The sequence below is a fragment of the Aythya fuligula genome, chromosome 2, assembly GCF_009819795.1.
Source record: "Aythya fuligula isolate bAytFul2 chromosome 2, bAytFul2.pri, whole genome shotgun sequence".
NCBI lineage: Eukaryota > Metazoa > Chordata > Aves > Anseriformes > Anatidae > Aythya > Aythya fuligula.
In genome coordinates, this window is record NC_045560.1 from 68,525,670 (window position 1) to 68,538,036 (window position 12,367).

General features: G+C 38.6%; 1 protein-coding gene across 1 annotated transcript; it reads left to right on the plus strand.

Moving 5' to 3' along the window:
* The first annotated feature begins 7,099 nt into the window (after positions 1-7,099).
* On the plus strand, positions 7,100-11,721 carry LOC116486388. Its single transcript, XM_032182592.1, has 2 exons — positions 7,100-7,513; positions 8,104-11,721. The coding sequence occupies exon 2, from the start codon at positions 8,129-8,131 to the stop codon at positions 8,927-8,929; it is 801 nt and encodes a 266-aa protein (XP_032038483.1). The 5' UTR covers positions 7,100-7,513; positions 8,104-8,128; the 3' UTR covers positions 8,930-11,721.
* The last annotated feature ends 646 nt before the right edge of the window (positions 11,722-12,367 follow it).

The window sequence follows — 12,367 nt, forward strand, 5'->3', positions numbered from 1 at the left end:
TTGGTTTGTGTGACCTGCATGACTGAAGAGACTAATAATTGAATCTGATCCATTACATCTTTGTCCAAAGACTTAACATATATGGGCAAGAGTTCCTGTTTTAATGGTGCTAAGGCTGGTCTTTCAGTCTGTCAGTCAAATGTGCTTCGTGGTTAAGGTGTACTACGGTGGACTTAGTCATCTGATAGTTGAGTCATTTCAAATTGAGGTTAAGAGAAGCCTATTCCATATGCCGCTTTCTCCTGTTTGTTAAAAACTGTCTTTAGGATGAGATAAATTACCTAGATTAGGTGCTGTCTCATAACTTGTGTACTTTTGTTGAATGAGCTTGGTGGCTTTGTCTGCAAAATGAGCAGGGTTCAGAAAGGGCAATTTGTTCTTCCAAGCAAGAAAGTAAGTCCTCAGATAATTTGCATGGGTGTTGTTCATATATGTACTGCATGTCTTTCTGAGTGGATCTATTTTTCCCCTCTCAAAGCTTTGGATTGCCTTAACTTGCTCTGTTTGGCCAATTCCGCTTCCTTCTGGCACATGTCATGTACTCCTACAAACTGTACAAAAGAAGCTGTAGAGGTGTGCCACCCTTTTAAAATGACAAAACAACAACTTTCCCTTGAGATTAATGCAACTTCCTTAAATCAGGAGCTGGAATTTTGAATTATCACTTACCTGATTGATGACAGAAGTCTCTGGAAAGCTTCTTGCACATATACCAATGTATATGTACAGCAACAAAACATAAGAGAGCTGCAGATATTTTGCTCATTTAACTCATTATTTTTGCCTAAGGAAGTGGAGTTCACATATGGAGGCATTTATTTATTTTTTTTATTTCATTTACTGTCTCACATCCCTACTGGAAATTATTGTTATTAAGACAATCTTGTGTAGGAAAGCAAGGAAGTGTGAGTAATTTTCCAAGTGTGAGGTCAAACATTGTTTTCACTTTCTGCTCTTAAAATCTTAATTAGAACAGTACCTCCACTAACTGCTGGGATCTCTTTTGGAGTAACTAATGTAGTGTGTCTGGTGGTACCTTAGCTGAAGTTTAAGTTATAATAGGGAGGAAGCTTTCAAGGTGGTAAATAATGCATTGATAGCTGGCAATGTTCTTGCTCTGTGCTTTTCAATACTGTTCAGTTAACTCTAGAGAAAGCTCTGTGAGCATAACTGGGGATAAAATTGTGTTCTGGTGTCACTGAAGTTAATGGCAGGTTGCTAATACCTTCTGTGTATGACAAGGGGTCATGCTCAGGGCAAGGGTTTGGGGACATTCAATGAGGGTTCAAGGTTCGAGCAGGCAGAGCTGCAGGAAACCTCAATGGTATGAGGAAACATTACCTAATTCTGACATCCAGTACCTAACTATGGTTGTTGTTTCTGGGAGTCATACATGATTTCTTCTGTTCAATCTGAGATGTCAGTGGGGTAGTATCTCAGATTCTTCTTTTTTAGCCTGTCTTCTATTCAAGCAAGTAAAAATTGGACTCTGTATCTGTTCTGTTAAAAAAAAAAAAAAAAAGTAGATACACATTTATAAAATAAATAACCAAACATATGGAGACTTGTCTTTCATTAACTGTATATGGCTCTCTTTTCTCATTTGCTTTCTAATTTCTTAAAACTTTTACTTCTAAGGATTTATCTGATAATAATTCTGCATACAATGGATTGGACTCTGACAGAAGCTGAGCAAAGGGCCTCTGGGTATAAAAGTGAAATTGCCAGTGTGAAAGAATTTTCAATGCTTAGACTAACCCCTGGAAACACGGTAAAAAATCCAGGCTGCTGCTGCACAACACAAAATAAAGACATAGTCAAGTACTATGGATCCTGTGGTCTATATGCCTTCTCTCCCCATCTGTCATCTGTTAACTTTGTTATCACTGAGGTGTTGGTCAATGACATTATGTAGTGCTGAGTTTGTGGGTTTTGTTGACGGCTGCATACTTGGTCTCACCCATCTCAGCCATGCTAGCAACTTCACGTGTATTAAGAAGTAAGCAAACCTGACCTTAAGTGAGCTTGAGCAAAGTTTTTGATGGCTTGTATTGAACAACGCAAATGTTAGGTACATATGTGCAGGCACTCTTGAGTAAAACTGGATTGCTTAGGGGGTTGACATGTAGACTTAGCAGGAAGGTATACTAAGTAAGAAAGCAGAATTTTTAAGAAGGTGTCCCTAGATGTAGTATTTTCACTTCTTGATACTGTTCTATAGAGTTAAGTTCCTCTTGAGTGATCTTAAGATTCACAGAAGTTGTTAGGCTGAAACAGCATGATTTTTTTTTTTAATTTTTAATTCCCCCCACACACACACACTTGGTCTGAAAGAGTTTTTAACAAAAAAATTACCTTAGGTATATTTTTTGTAATATTCTCTACTCTTATCATCCTAGCTTAACAGCCAAGGCAGAAAATGCACACATTTTTAAAGCCATGATTTTTTTGTTTGTTTGTTTGTTTGTTTGTTTTTTAATGCATTGGCTTCTGAAAAGGTCTGTAAGTTCATTTCAAATTGTGGTGAAACACCACGCAATTACTTGTCTGTCTGTTTGCAACTAAGCCCCACTTCCTCAATTTTTTCTCCCATGTTTTTCTTCCATCTCTCGCAGTGCTTATTCTTATAATAAGTTTATTATTCTTACAGCTTAATTTTCTTATTTGCTGGCCATCAGTTTGTCAGTTATGATCAAATGTCAAAATGAAAGCAAACATAAACATGAATTATCAAAAATTACATAGTCTGTATACATATTCCCCAGCAGAAACGATTTTTCCCTCAATGTGTACTGGACATGAATTTTAACTAGATGCATGAGTTGTCTATATATTCATTTTCACATTTGATATCTAATGGCCAGGTTGGGTAACCCACTACTTACCTGCTAGGCACGAAGTACTTACAATATATGAACAATACTTTTAAATCTTTTAATCCTGGAAGTTATTCAAATATATTTCAAGTACCATCTTTTCTGCAGTAAGAATTTTTTAGTCTCACCTCCATAGGAAAGCTGTAACAGTGTTTCAGGTTACATTATCTTCTTACTTTTTTTTTTTTTTTTTTTTTTTTTTTTTTTTTTCTGAACAATATGATAGACACCCCTCAAAATAAAGATTTTTTTAAAAAAAGGGGGGGGGGGGGGAGGACCATCATCACACTGAAGAAGGTCGTATTTAATTTTGCTACCATAAAGCATAATATTTTCATTATTTTGGGGGAAAAAAAATATAATAATCAAACTTTCACTGATACTTTGGAATTTCTTTTGCACTCTAACTTTTAAAGGAAGGTATTGCTTACAATCCATTTTTTTCAGCATGTAATCCATTTTACTTTTTCAGTATAATTGTAATGAATTATAGACAAGCATATTCTCTCCATTAGAAAAATAAATTGTAACAGGGGTAAACAGGCAGTTTTCAAGATTTATGTTTCTTTGAATTCAATATAAAGGTTTTCATTTCCCAGCCCCATTATGGGTTTATGCTGCAGATGCTGTGAACATCTAAGCCTTCCTCCTTTATTTTTCCACTGTGTAACTTTCTTAACCTGCTCTAGAAATGCAATGAGCTTGCTTTGCAATGAAAAAAGTCCACCCATTTCAGTGGGTAAATTGATGCCCACTCTATCAGTGCAATACACATCTGTCTGCTGAGATGAGGGAAAATCAGGCACCATGTTGGCTACGTGTGCCTATTGAATGTCCCTTTCCACTTCAGTCTCTGTGCAATGGTAAATGCTTACTGTGCTAACTGAAGTAGATCCCAGAATTCACAACAAGACTTTAGAAATTTCTTCGTGGCTTCTTCAACATAAAAAGGTGGCTTCACGGATACATGGGAATGTAGACTTACACAGGTAACTGGTTTAGGCAATGGCACCATTATTCTTTTTCTTAGTTAAAAGGGATTCAAATCACAAGCTAATGCTTTCCACAAAGATGATAGGGAGAACAGCTGCTGCCTTGAAAATCAACACATTCTGCTTTTAGGATATTTTTGTGAAACTATATGAGTGTATTTTTCATTTTGTGTCCCTGGGAATATTTAGACTCAAGCAGGGTTAAGTTGCTGAAATACTGCAGTGAATGTAGTCATCAAGCCCTTCCTAATGTCCAGGTCATTTTGGCACCTGCTGTTAGGAGATTTCCAAGCTTGCAAACTCAACTCAACCTTTGTTTGTGCTATTCTTTCAGAGATTTGCACCTCTTGTGGTCAATTCTGCTGAGACTGACAGCAAGCTTGCTAATTTTTGCCAGTCATGGCAGATTGTTTCACTGTTTTATGTCTTAAACATAGTCAGTTGGAATTCCTGCACTTTGATGTTTGAAGCCAGTGAACTTTTCCCCACTGGTAAGATCATGTATTCACTTCACTTTTTGTCTTCAACACTTTCAGATTATCTGCACATATGATTGCATTGCAAATGTGTGCAGATACCTAATTTCCTTCTGTGAGGCCATAGAAGGCCATTGAGATGTCCCATCGACTCTGCCACTGAAATGTGGAGTGCTTCCTGATATCATCAGTGGATGGCATGTGAAGCTGGGCTGCATTTATTTTGCATTTCTTTGCTAGTATGAAAGGACTGCAGAAATGACTAAGTGTGGATGAAGGTGAGAGTGGCACATGCTGAGCGATGGCAATCCCTGGCTGGCCAGCAGCCCCTCTGGGTACTGTTACCATCCAGTGTAATGCAGAGCAGCCTGTAATAACTCATGTCTGGTTTGGGTATGGAGGCAGAAGAAAGGGAGCATATGACTTTCTTCTAGGATCTGCTGCCCTGTAAAAGGATTTTAAAGAATCTTTGGGGGAAAATTTAGGTCTCAGATGTACACATGTGGATCTCATTGATTTCATAGGAAAGCACATGAGTATGTACATTAACAGATGGAATATGGCTTTTGATCTTTGAGAGCAATTAATATAAAATATGGAATTACACTACTGTGTAATAGGATGTTTTTACTACTTTGTTAAAAGTATTCCCCAGACCCAAATACGTAACAACATAACTTCCCAGGCCACAGTCTTGTAACTCCAATAAAATATCTCCACCGATGTTTATCACTTTTTGATGCTGTTCATAACTGTGTTTAGCTATAAGGCCAATCATCTTCCTGTTCTCATGACTGTCCAAGCTGGGGAATGACCTTACAATGGAAGGAGAAAGGGAGGCTTAACTGTCACAACTATCTGCAGGGATTCTCCTGTGACCATTTATTTCCTGTCCCCATGTAATGTGTTGAGATGTGCTTGTGAAAGCTAAGCCATGATCACACAAACATGTAAGCACAGAGAGTTTTGGCATATGTTTATGGGCCTGCGCCTGTAGGTGGACAAGTACCTCTCATAGCTGATACTTGATGGAGGACAGTGGGTTAAAACCTCTGTTGGCATAGACCTTGTAGGTGTGTGCAAGACTGACAGCTTGAATGTAGATATGTAGGGTTTACATCTTGAAACTTCTGTGGTCATATCTACCCGTGAATGGCTGGGAATAAAATGCAATGAACCTCAACTGGAGGCATTCTGGCTTTCATTTTGTTTAACTGAAATGCTCATTGTGCTCAACTGACAGATGTATTCACTGTGAAATGTGAAGCAGCTTCTGCCTGTAAAGGTTCCCACAGATATTACCTAGGAAAACAAGTCTGAACTGAGCAAGAGACACCCAACATCTACCTGCAACAGATTCTCAGTTCAAACAGCAAACTCTTCCAAAAGTTTCTTCACCAAGTGGAATGGCACAGTGTGTGTCTCACAGAAGGTACTGGCAGGTCTTCTCAGGTCTCCCATTAAACTGTTGAATTGCAAATAAGAAAGCTGACCTGTAGGAATCATTTTGTCAAGGTAGCAGTCATGGAGATGGGGGGAGAAGGGGGAGAAGGAAGATTGTTGTATCATCTCAGAACAAGAATTTACATGTTTCAATTTGAAACACTGTGTTCTTTTCCCTTGTTTCCCAGTCTGTCAATAGGACAAAAGGCAAATGCATCTGTTAGTCCCCTAGCCCCCCCCCCCACCTCATTCAACCCCACCCCACCCCCCCTTTTTTTTTTTTTTTTGTGTGTGTGGAAAGCCCTTAAGACTGCTCAAACATCTTAATCCTTGGCTGAAATCTGAAATGTTCGATATATATTTACTTTCAGGCAGGAACTGAATCTAGAAAAAATCCATCTAATGCTGCAGGTGAAATTTTAGAAAATTGTGAACAAAGGAGGAAAGGATAAAAACAAAACATGCATGCACACTTAGCTATAAATGCCATTTGCATTTTATTGCATTTTATCATTACATTATCTTACTATATTTCTGTTCTGAAGCTGGTAGTCCAATGGACCGACTACTTCTTGATGTTAAATTTCATAGATTTCAGCTGAAGTAGTTGTACTCTATGAAAAGTCATCTAGCTCAATGAGTTTTGATTTTGTTTGTAATTTTATTAATTGATTGTATCAACTAAATTTAGCTGCTTGTATCAAATGTCACTTATCCCATCCAGATCCACACCTATAAGAAATTAATGTTATTTTTAATTTAACAAATTTGCTATGCAAAATGGCTTTTTCATCCCTCCCCCTTCAAAGATCTTTATTGTAGCATATGTAGAAGTGGAGACACAATCTACCTTCACTCTTTCCCAGCTCTGGGAATATTCTGTATGGTATTTTGGATTGGTTCTTTTATTCATATTATCAGAATGGAGTAGAGAAAGCCTTGGAGCAACTTAATCTCTGTGGCAAATTCACCAAAGTAGATGCAGATAGATAATTTTTGATTTTTTTTCTGTGGCTTTACAAGTGAGAGAGGATGCTGAAGGTAGCTTTTCTAAACATCAAAGGTGAGGATAAAGTTTGCTGTTCTCTTGGATACTCGAGCTTTTTCTTAAAGATTAGGCAAGTGTAATTAAATATGGGTGTATATTAGACAGTTAAATCTGTACCTTCTGACTGCCTTTATGCTTAGCATTCAGTTGGCACTGAAAGTTTGTTTCACTTTAGTTTCATACATCTAAAGCTTACCTAAGCTTGTCCTCTCTGAAGAAAAGCATGTATACACTGGAGTCCAGAATGCCCCACCCTCTTTTTGGTGCTCTATTTGCTCCTTGCTGACTGACAGGGGCAGGATGGGCCATATATATTTTCCCCCTGTAGATTGAGAGGATAAGGTGTGTTTGCTTTTGAATCTGAAAAGTAGTGTCATCCAATCTTGATTTTCATTTTGATTTCATTTTGATGCTCAAAGGTAACATAAAGCTGGATGCCAGGGAAGACCATCTTCTTAGTAAGGAAGGAAAAAAAAAAAAAAAAAAAAAAGCCAACCCTGCACTTCTCAGTGATTGGGATTCACTGTGTTGTTGCTGGGTGGAACTGAATAATGCTGTTGTTGCTCCTGCCTCTGCACAGTGATGTTTCTGTTCCAGTTTTTGCTGACTCATATGCAAGAAAACACGATGAACAGACACAAGGCACGGTAACTCTTATTCTTTCCACCACCAACCTCGGTGAGTATTTTTTTTTTTCCTGTCTATGGCTAGCATAGTACTAATATAGCTCTACTATTACAGTTAATAGGAGGGGAAAAGGCAATCTTGTAAACAAACTGCTAGCAGGCAGATTGATCTAAGAGAGGGCATTTAAATGCAACCTGCTGTTTGTGGTACATCTACCTCTCTTTAGGGCTGATCAATCCTGATAACTTGCCTGTCTCTACAAACTACACTTGCTAGAGTTGTGTTCTTAAATGGGAGAAGTGCTTACAATACCCATTTACAACTGTATTCTGTTTAATTAGTCAGCACAGCCAGTGCTGCAGGGATAGATCACTTTGCTTTAAAGATTTGAGAATGTTAATAGTACAGTATATCATTTTAATTATTATTGGATTAATGTTGTGTCTTGAAGAACATCCAATGCAAATCACAAGAAATGGCCTGAAGTGACCCAAGGGTTGTGCTTTATTAGAAAACTAATAGGTTCATTGGTTAAATACAAGGAGAGGTTCTTTTTTCAAATGTCACTCTGCATTGGGCTGCTGTGTGCACGCATGTGTGTATGTGAAAATGAAATCCTCTCACTTTCACTTTGTCCACAGAAATTTTCTGTAGCTCATACAATAAATGGCTGAGAAAGCAGACGTAATACCAAGAGATGAAGAGAAAATCCAAAATAACAGTAAGGAAGACCCATTTCCCACTTGTGATGTTGTAACAGCATCCCCTGGTTGCCCTGCCAGTCTGGTTTTGGCCAGCCTCAATGAAGACAAGGGAAGTTCAGTGGTGCCAGAAAGACTGTCTGTCCTCTCTAGCAAGGCTGTGGCCCAAGCAAAAGCCCTTGCTGGTCCAGAGATCATCAGTGGCAGCCAGGCACAGAGCAGGGCCTCTGGGTTGGCAAAGTACCAGCTGACAGCTGTAAACACACCAGCAGGGGGCTCGTTGTACCCCTTGGCAGTCTGTAAACTCAAGCCTGTGGACATTACTTCACTGCACTCCAAAAGCCTCTGCTGTGACTGCAACCAGGATTTGGAGGTACCACATCCCCCTGAGGTGTCCAAGGTGGCTGGAGAGCTTCCCGAGGCAGTGAAGAACCTTAGGTGCTGCCACATGCAGTGTGCCAGCACACAGTATGCAGGGAGCGGCACTAAGGGCATTGTGGCCCCTTGCAGTCTGGGCCTGGCCATTTGGATGAAGACCACAAAAGTAATGGAGACTTTAGAAAATAAGAAAAAGGAAGAAAAGGAGAAGTACCGGCTCCAGCTAGCTATGTACCGAAGACTTCTACTGTTGCGTTCGATCAGGAGCTTGCACAAGCAGCTGGAGCAGCAGCAGTCCAGGTTGCAGGAATGTTATGGCATGGTGATAAATACCAAGAAAGAAGTGTTGAAACACATTCACTCAACCTTGCCCTCACCTTCTCCATAATCGTGTTGCTGTATGTAGAAATGAGCTTTGTAACGCCACTGGAGCCATCAGTAAGCTTGCATGCCATGAGGTGGAGTCCTCCTAGCCAAGAGTATGTGCCCACATGTGTGGAGAACAGAAGCAGCAACAGCAGGACAAGAGAAAGGGGAAGGTAAAGCACTGGCCCCTGAATTTTTCTGCAGGAAGCTGGAATAAGATTCTATCTGTGCAAGGTGATGGCTGATGCACACTTGAGGTCTTAAGCTGAAGCAGGATATAAAAAGTAAACAAATGTATTAAAAAAGGAATAAATAAATAAATAAATAAATGGGAACCGAGTCTGACACATGATCAGTAAAGGTGATCTGATGCTAAAGCTGCAGCCCTTTAAATATGTGATATGGTAAATCACTTCAGCATTAAAGGAACTTCAGCAGAATATTGTTATTATTTTTTTTTTCTGTCTCCTCAAGGATACCCAAGCCTAGAAAGCCAGGATATTTGACGAACTTAAGCTCAGGCTTGATATCTACCCAGCTGCCTGTTTTTCACAAAACTGCTAAGGCCATTTTATGTTTCTGACCTCTACCCTCCTATAAAATTTGTCTTGACCAGAAATTATTGCAGGAAGGTAGAACAGTCAAATACACGTACAGAGAAGCAGCACAATTGCCTAAGCCTTATTTCCTTAGGAAAGCAAGCTAGAAACAAAGGCTTTATAATCCGATGTTACATTAGAAGCCCAGACTATCAGTGCCAGGGGAATGTTCAAGGTTTGCACAATTAGTAATCTTCTGCTAACTCCCAATGGCACTAGTGTCTGCAAATCAAGCATATTTTGTGCCTTACTGCTGTCATTTAATGGAGGTTGGTGACAATTAGCACTTTTAATCCAGGTGTATTAGGCACTTGGAAAACCCTAGAGCAGTTTCTCCAATTGCAAGGTTAGGATGCCTGCAGGAAATTTGATGTCAGTAAGTAACAAACACACAGGGAAAATTAAAGAAGAAAGATACAAGTTTGTTGTTGTTGTTTATTTGTTTGTATGCATTAAAAAGGCAATTTGTGTCCCTATCATTGAACAGCAAATTGAAGAGTTGAATATGCTGGTTTAGAATCTGAAGCAAAAATGCAAAAATGTTTTGAGAACAAAAGACATTGGAAAAACTTCCTTTTCTGGGGCTTAAAGTGGTATGGAAAATTTGGAAAATTCTCTTTTTCTTCACATATGCAATTCTGATGATGCCACCTTTTCTTTTACCCTGTTTATTAGAAATGTTTCGGTAGGTGAGGAACTTTTTTTTTTTTTTGTAAATCATCTATTCCTTACATGAAAAGGCAAGTCTATTATTAAATGTCATATTTTTCTGTGAATAATATGCTATATATGGGAAACTTTTTCTCCGTGTCTTTTTTGTGTGCTAATAGAGGGAGGGTGTGTGTGTGTTTGTGTATGCATGCATACCTATATACAGGTGGTCATGAAAGGTTGGCACTTCATTTCCTGTAGCAGAATAATCTCTCAAAATAATCTCTGCTGTCTATGAAGAACTGGTTGATTAGATTCACATGCACACATCTGTGAGCAAGGTATTGAAGTAGTTCAACAATTGAAGTGCAGCACAACATTGTCATTGTTCCATCTTCATATTTCCTTGCACCCAAAATCATGGAAGCCCCCTGGGTATGCGCAATGTTAGATGGGCTTATTTATCTCCTTGGGCCCTTGCATAGCCTCTTACACAGCACAAGCCTGGAATTTTGTATGCAGAATTACTGTAGAAACATCGTTGGCATCAAGGAGATAGCAACCTCATTTGGGGGATTTAGGTTGCCAGGGACCTTTAGTGGGCTGCAGTAATGAGATCTGGAGATCTATGTGACTATTACTCCTGTGTTCTGAACCCACCCAGCTCTCTGCTCAATCTTGGGAAGGCTATTCTCTGTCAGTAATGCAGGTTTACCAAAGAACACTTAAATACTAAATTCAGCTCAGAAGTCATTTGTTCTGTCTTAATATGCCCTCCAGGAAGGAAAGATGATCATGGCCAAGAGGGATGTGCAAAGATTTTGTTTGGTTGTTTATTTTAAATGCCTGAACTATAAATAAATAAATTTCATTGGTTAAGAGTGAAAGTAAGTGTTATGTTAAACCAAACATAAGCAGACCACTATTAGGTTGTGTCTCTTGGGGAAAGAAGTGTTGAAGAAGGTGCACATCTCTCAAAACTAAATAAATGCAAAACTACTAAATTCTGAAATCAAATGTCAGATTGTTTCCATTAGGAAGAAGACTAAAAGATGTATTTTGGCATAAACTGTGTTTGAAGAAGAGTTAATAAATTTTATTTCTTCTGAATTAAATTCAACTTGGCTAATACTATCATGTCATTGAACTTTATGTATGCGAACAAAAGTAAGATAAAGTAGCTATTTTACCTCAGCAGCTGCTGTAGTATTGCTCTGTCCATTACTAATGCTGCTACCTATACCTATAATACCAATTGTTTTAAAGATGACTTGAAAAACGTTGAAAAATATTGCTCACACAAAACACCATGCAGCAATAGTTGAGTTGTCAACCTGTACAACTGTAAGTGCTTTGTGACAATCTTTGTTTTATGCAACACCTCTCATAAGATTTCTTGAGCCTTATTAGAATCAGTAGACGCTTCCACACTGTGAATATTAAATGCCAAGAGATCTGTGCATGAGCAATGCTGTTTGATAGCTGGCAAGAAAATGAAGCCACAATCTGTTCTGTGTATGCATGGTCTTTCAAGTAGTGTTTTATGGATACATGCAAAATAAATGTTAACCAATGAAATAAGAACACTTGTCCTTGCAACAATTTGCTATTTAGCTGGTGTTGCCAGTTTGGCTACTGGGGTTGGGCAAACCAATTGAAAGTTATGCGATTTTAAAATAAGCATATTTTACAAGCTTAGAAAATGTGGCTTAACAGCTATGCTTTTCTATATGTTTTCTATAGCTTATATTTCTATGTTACGTCTATATTTTTTCTGTATGTTAGCAGCTGAAATCAAGTGGGAATGTGCCATCATGAGTAACCCATGGAGATGTTCTCAGACAGACCAGAAAAAGTTACAATCTCAGGTTTAATAAAAATATGTCTTTTTGTTGTGGTTTAACTCAGCTGGCAGCTAAACACCACACAGCCATTTGCTCACCCTACCCCCTCCCTCTCTGGGATGGGGTAGAGAAAAGGGAAAGTGAAGCCTGTGAGTTGAGATAAGACAGTTTATTAAGACAGGATAATAATAATAATAACAATAATAATAATAATAATAATAATAATAATAATATGTATGAAACAAATGATGCACAATGCAATTGCACTGATTGATGCCCAGCCTATTACCAAGCAGCCTGGCCCTCCAACTCTGGCTAACCACCCCTATATGACATCAGCATGACGTCAGATGGTATGGAATACTC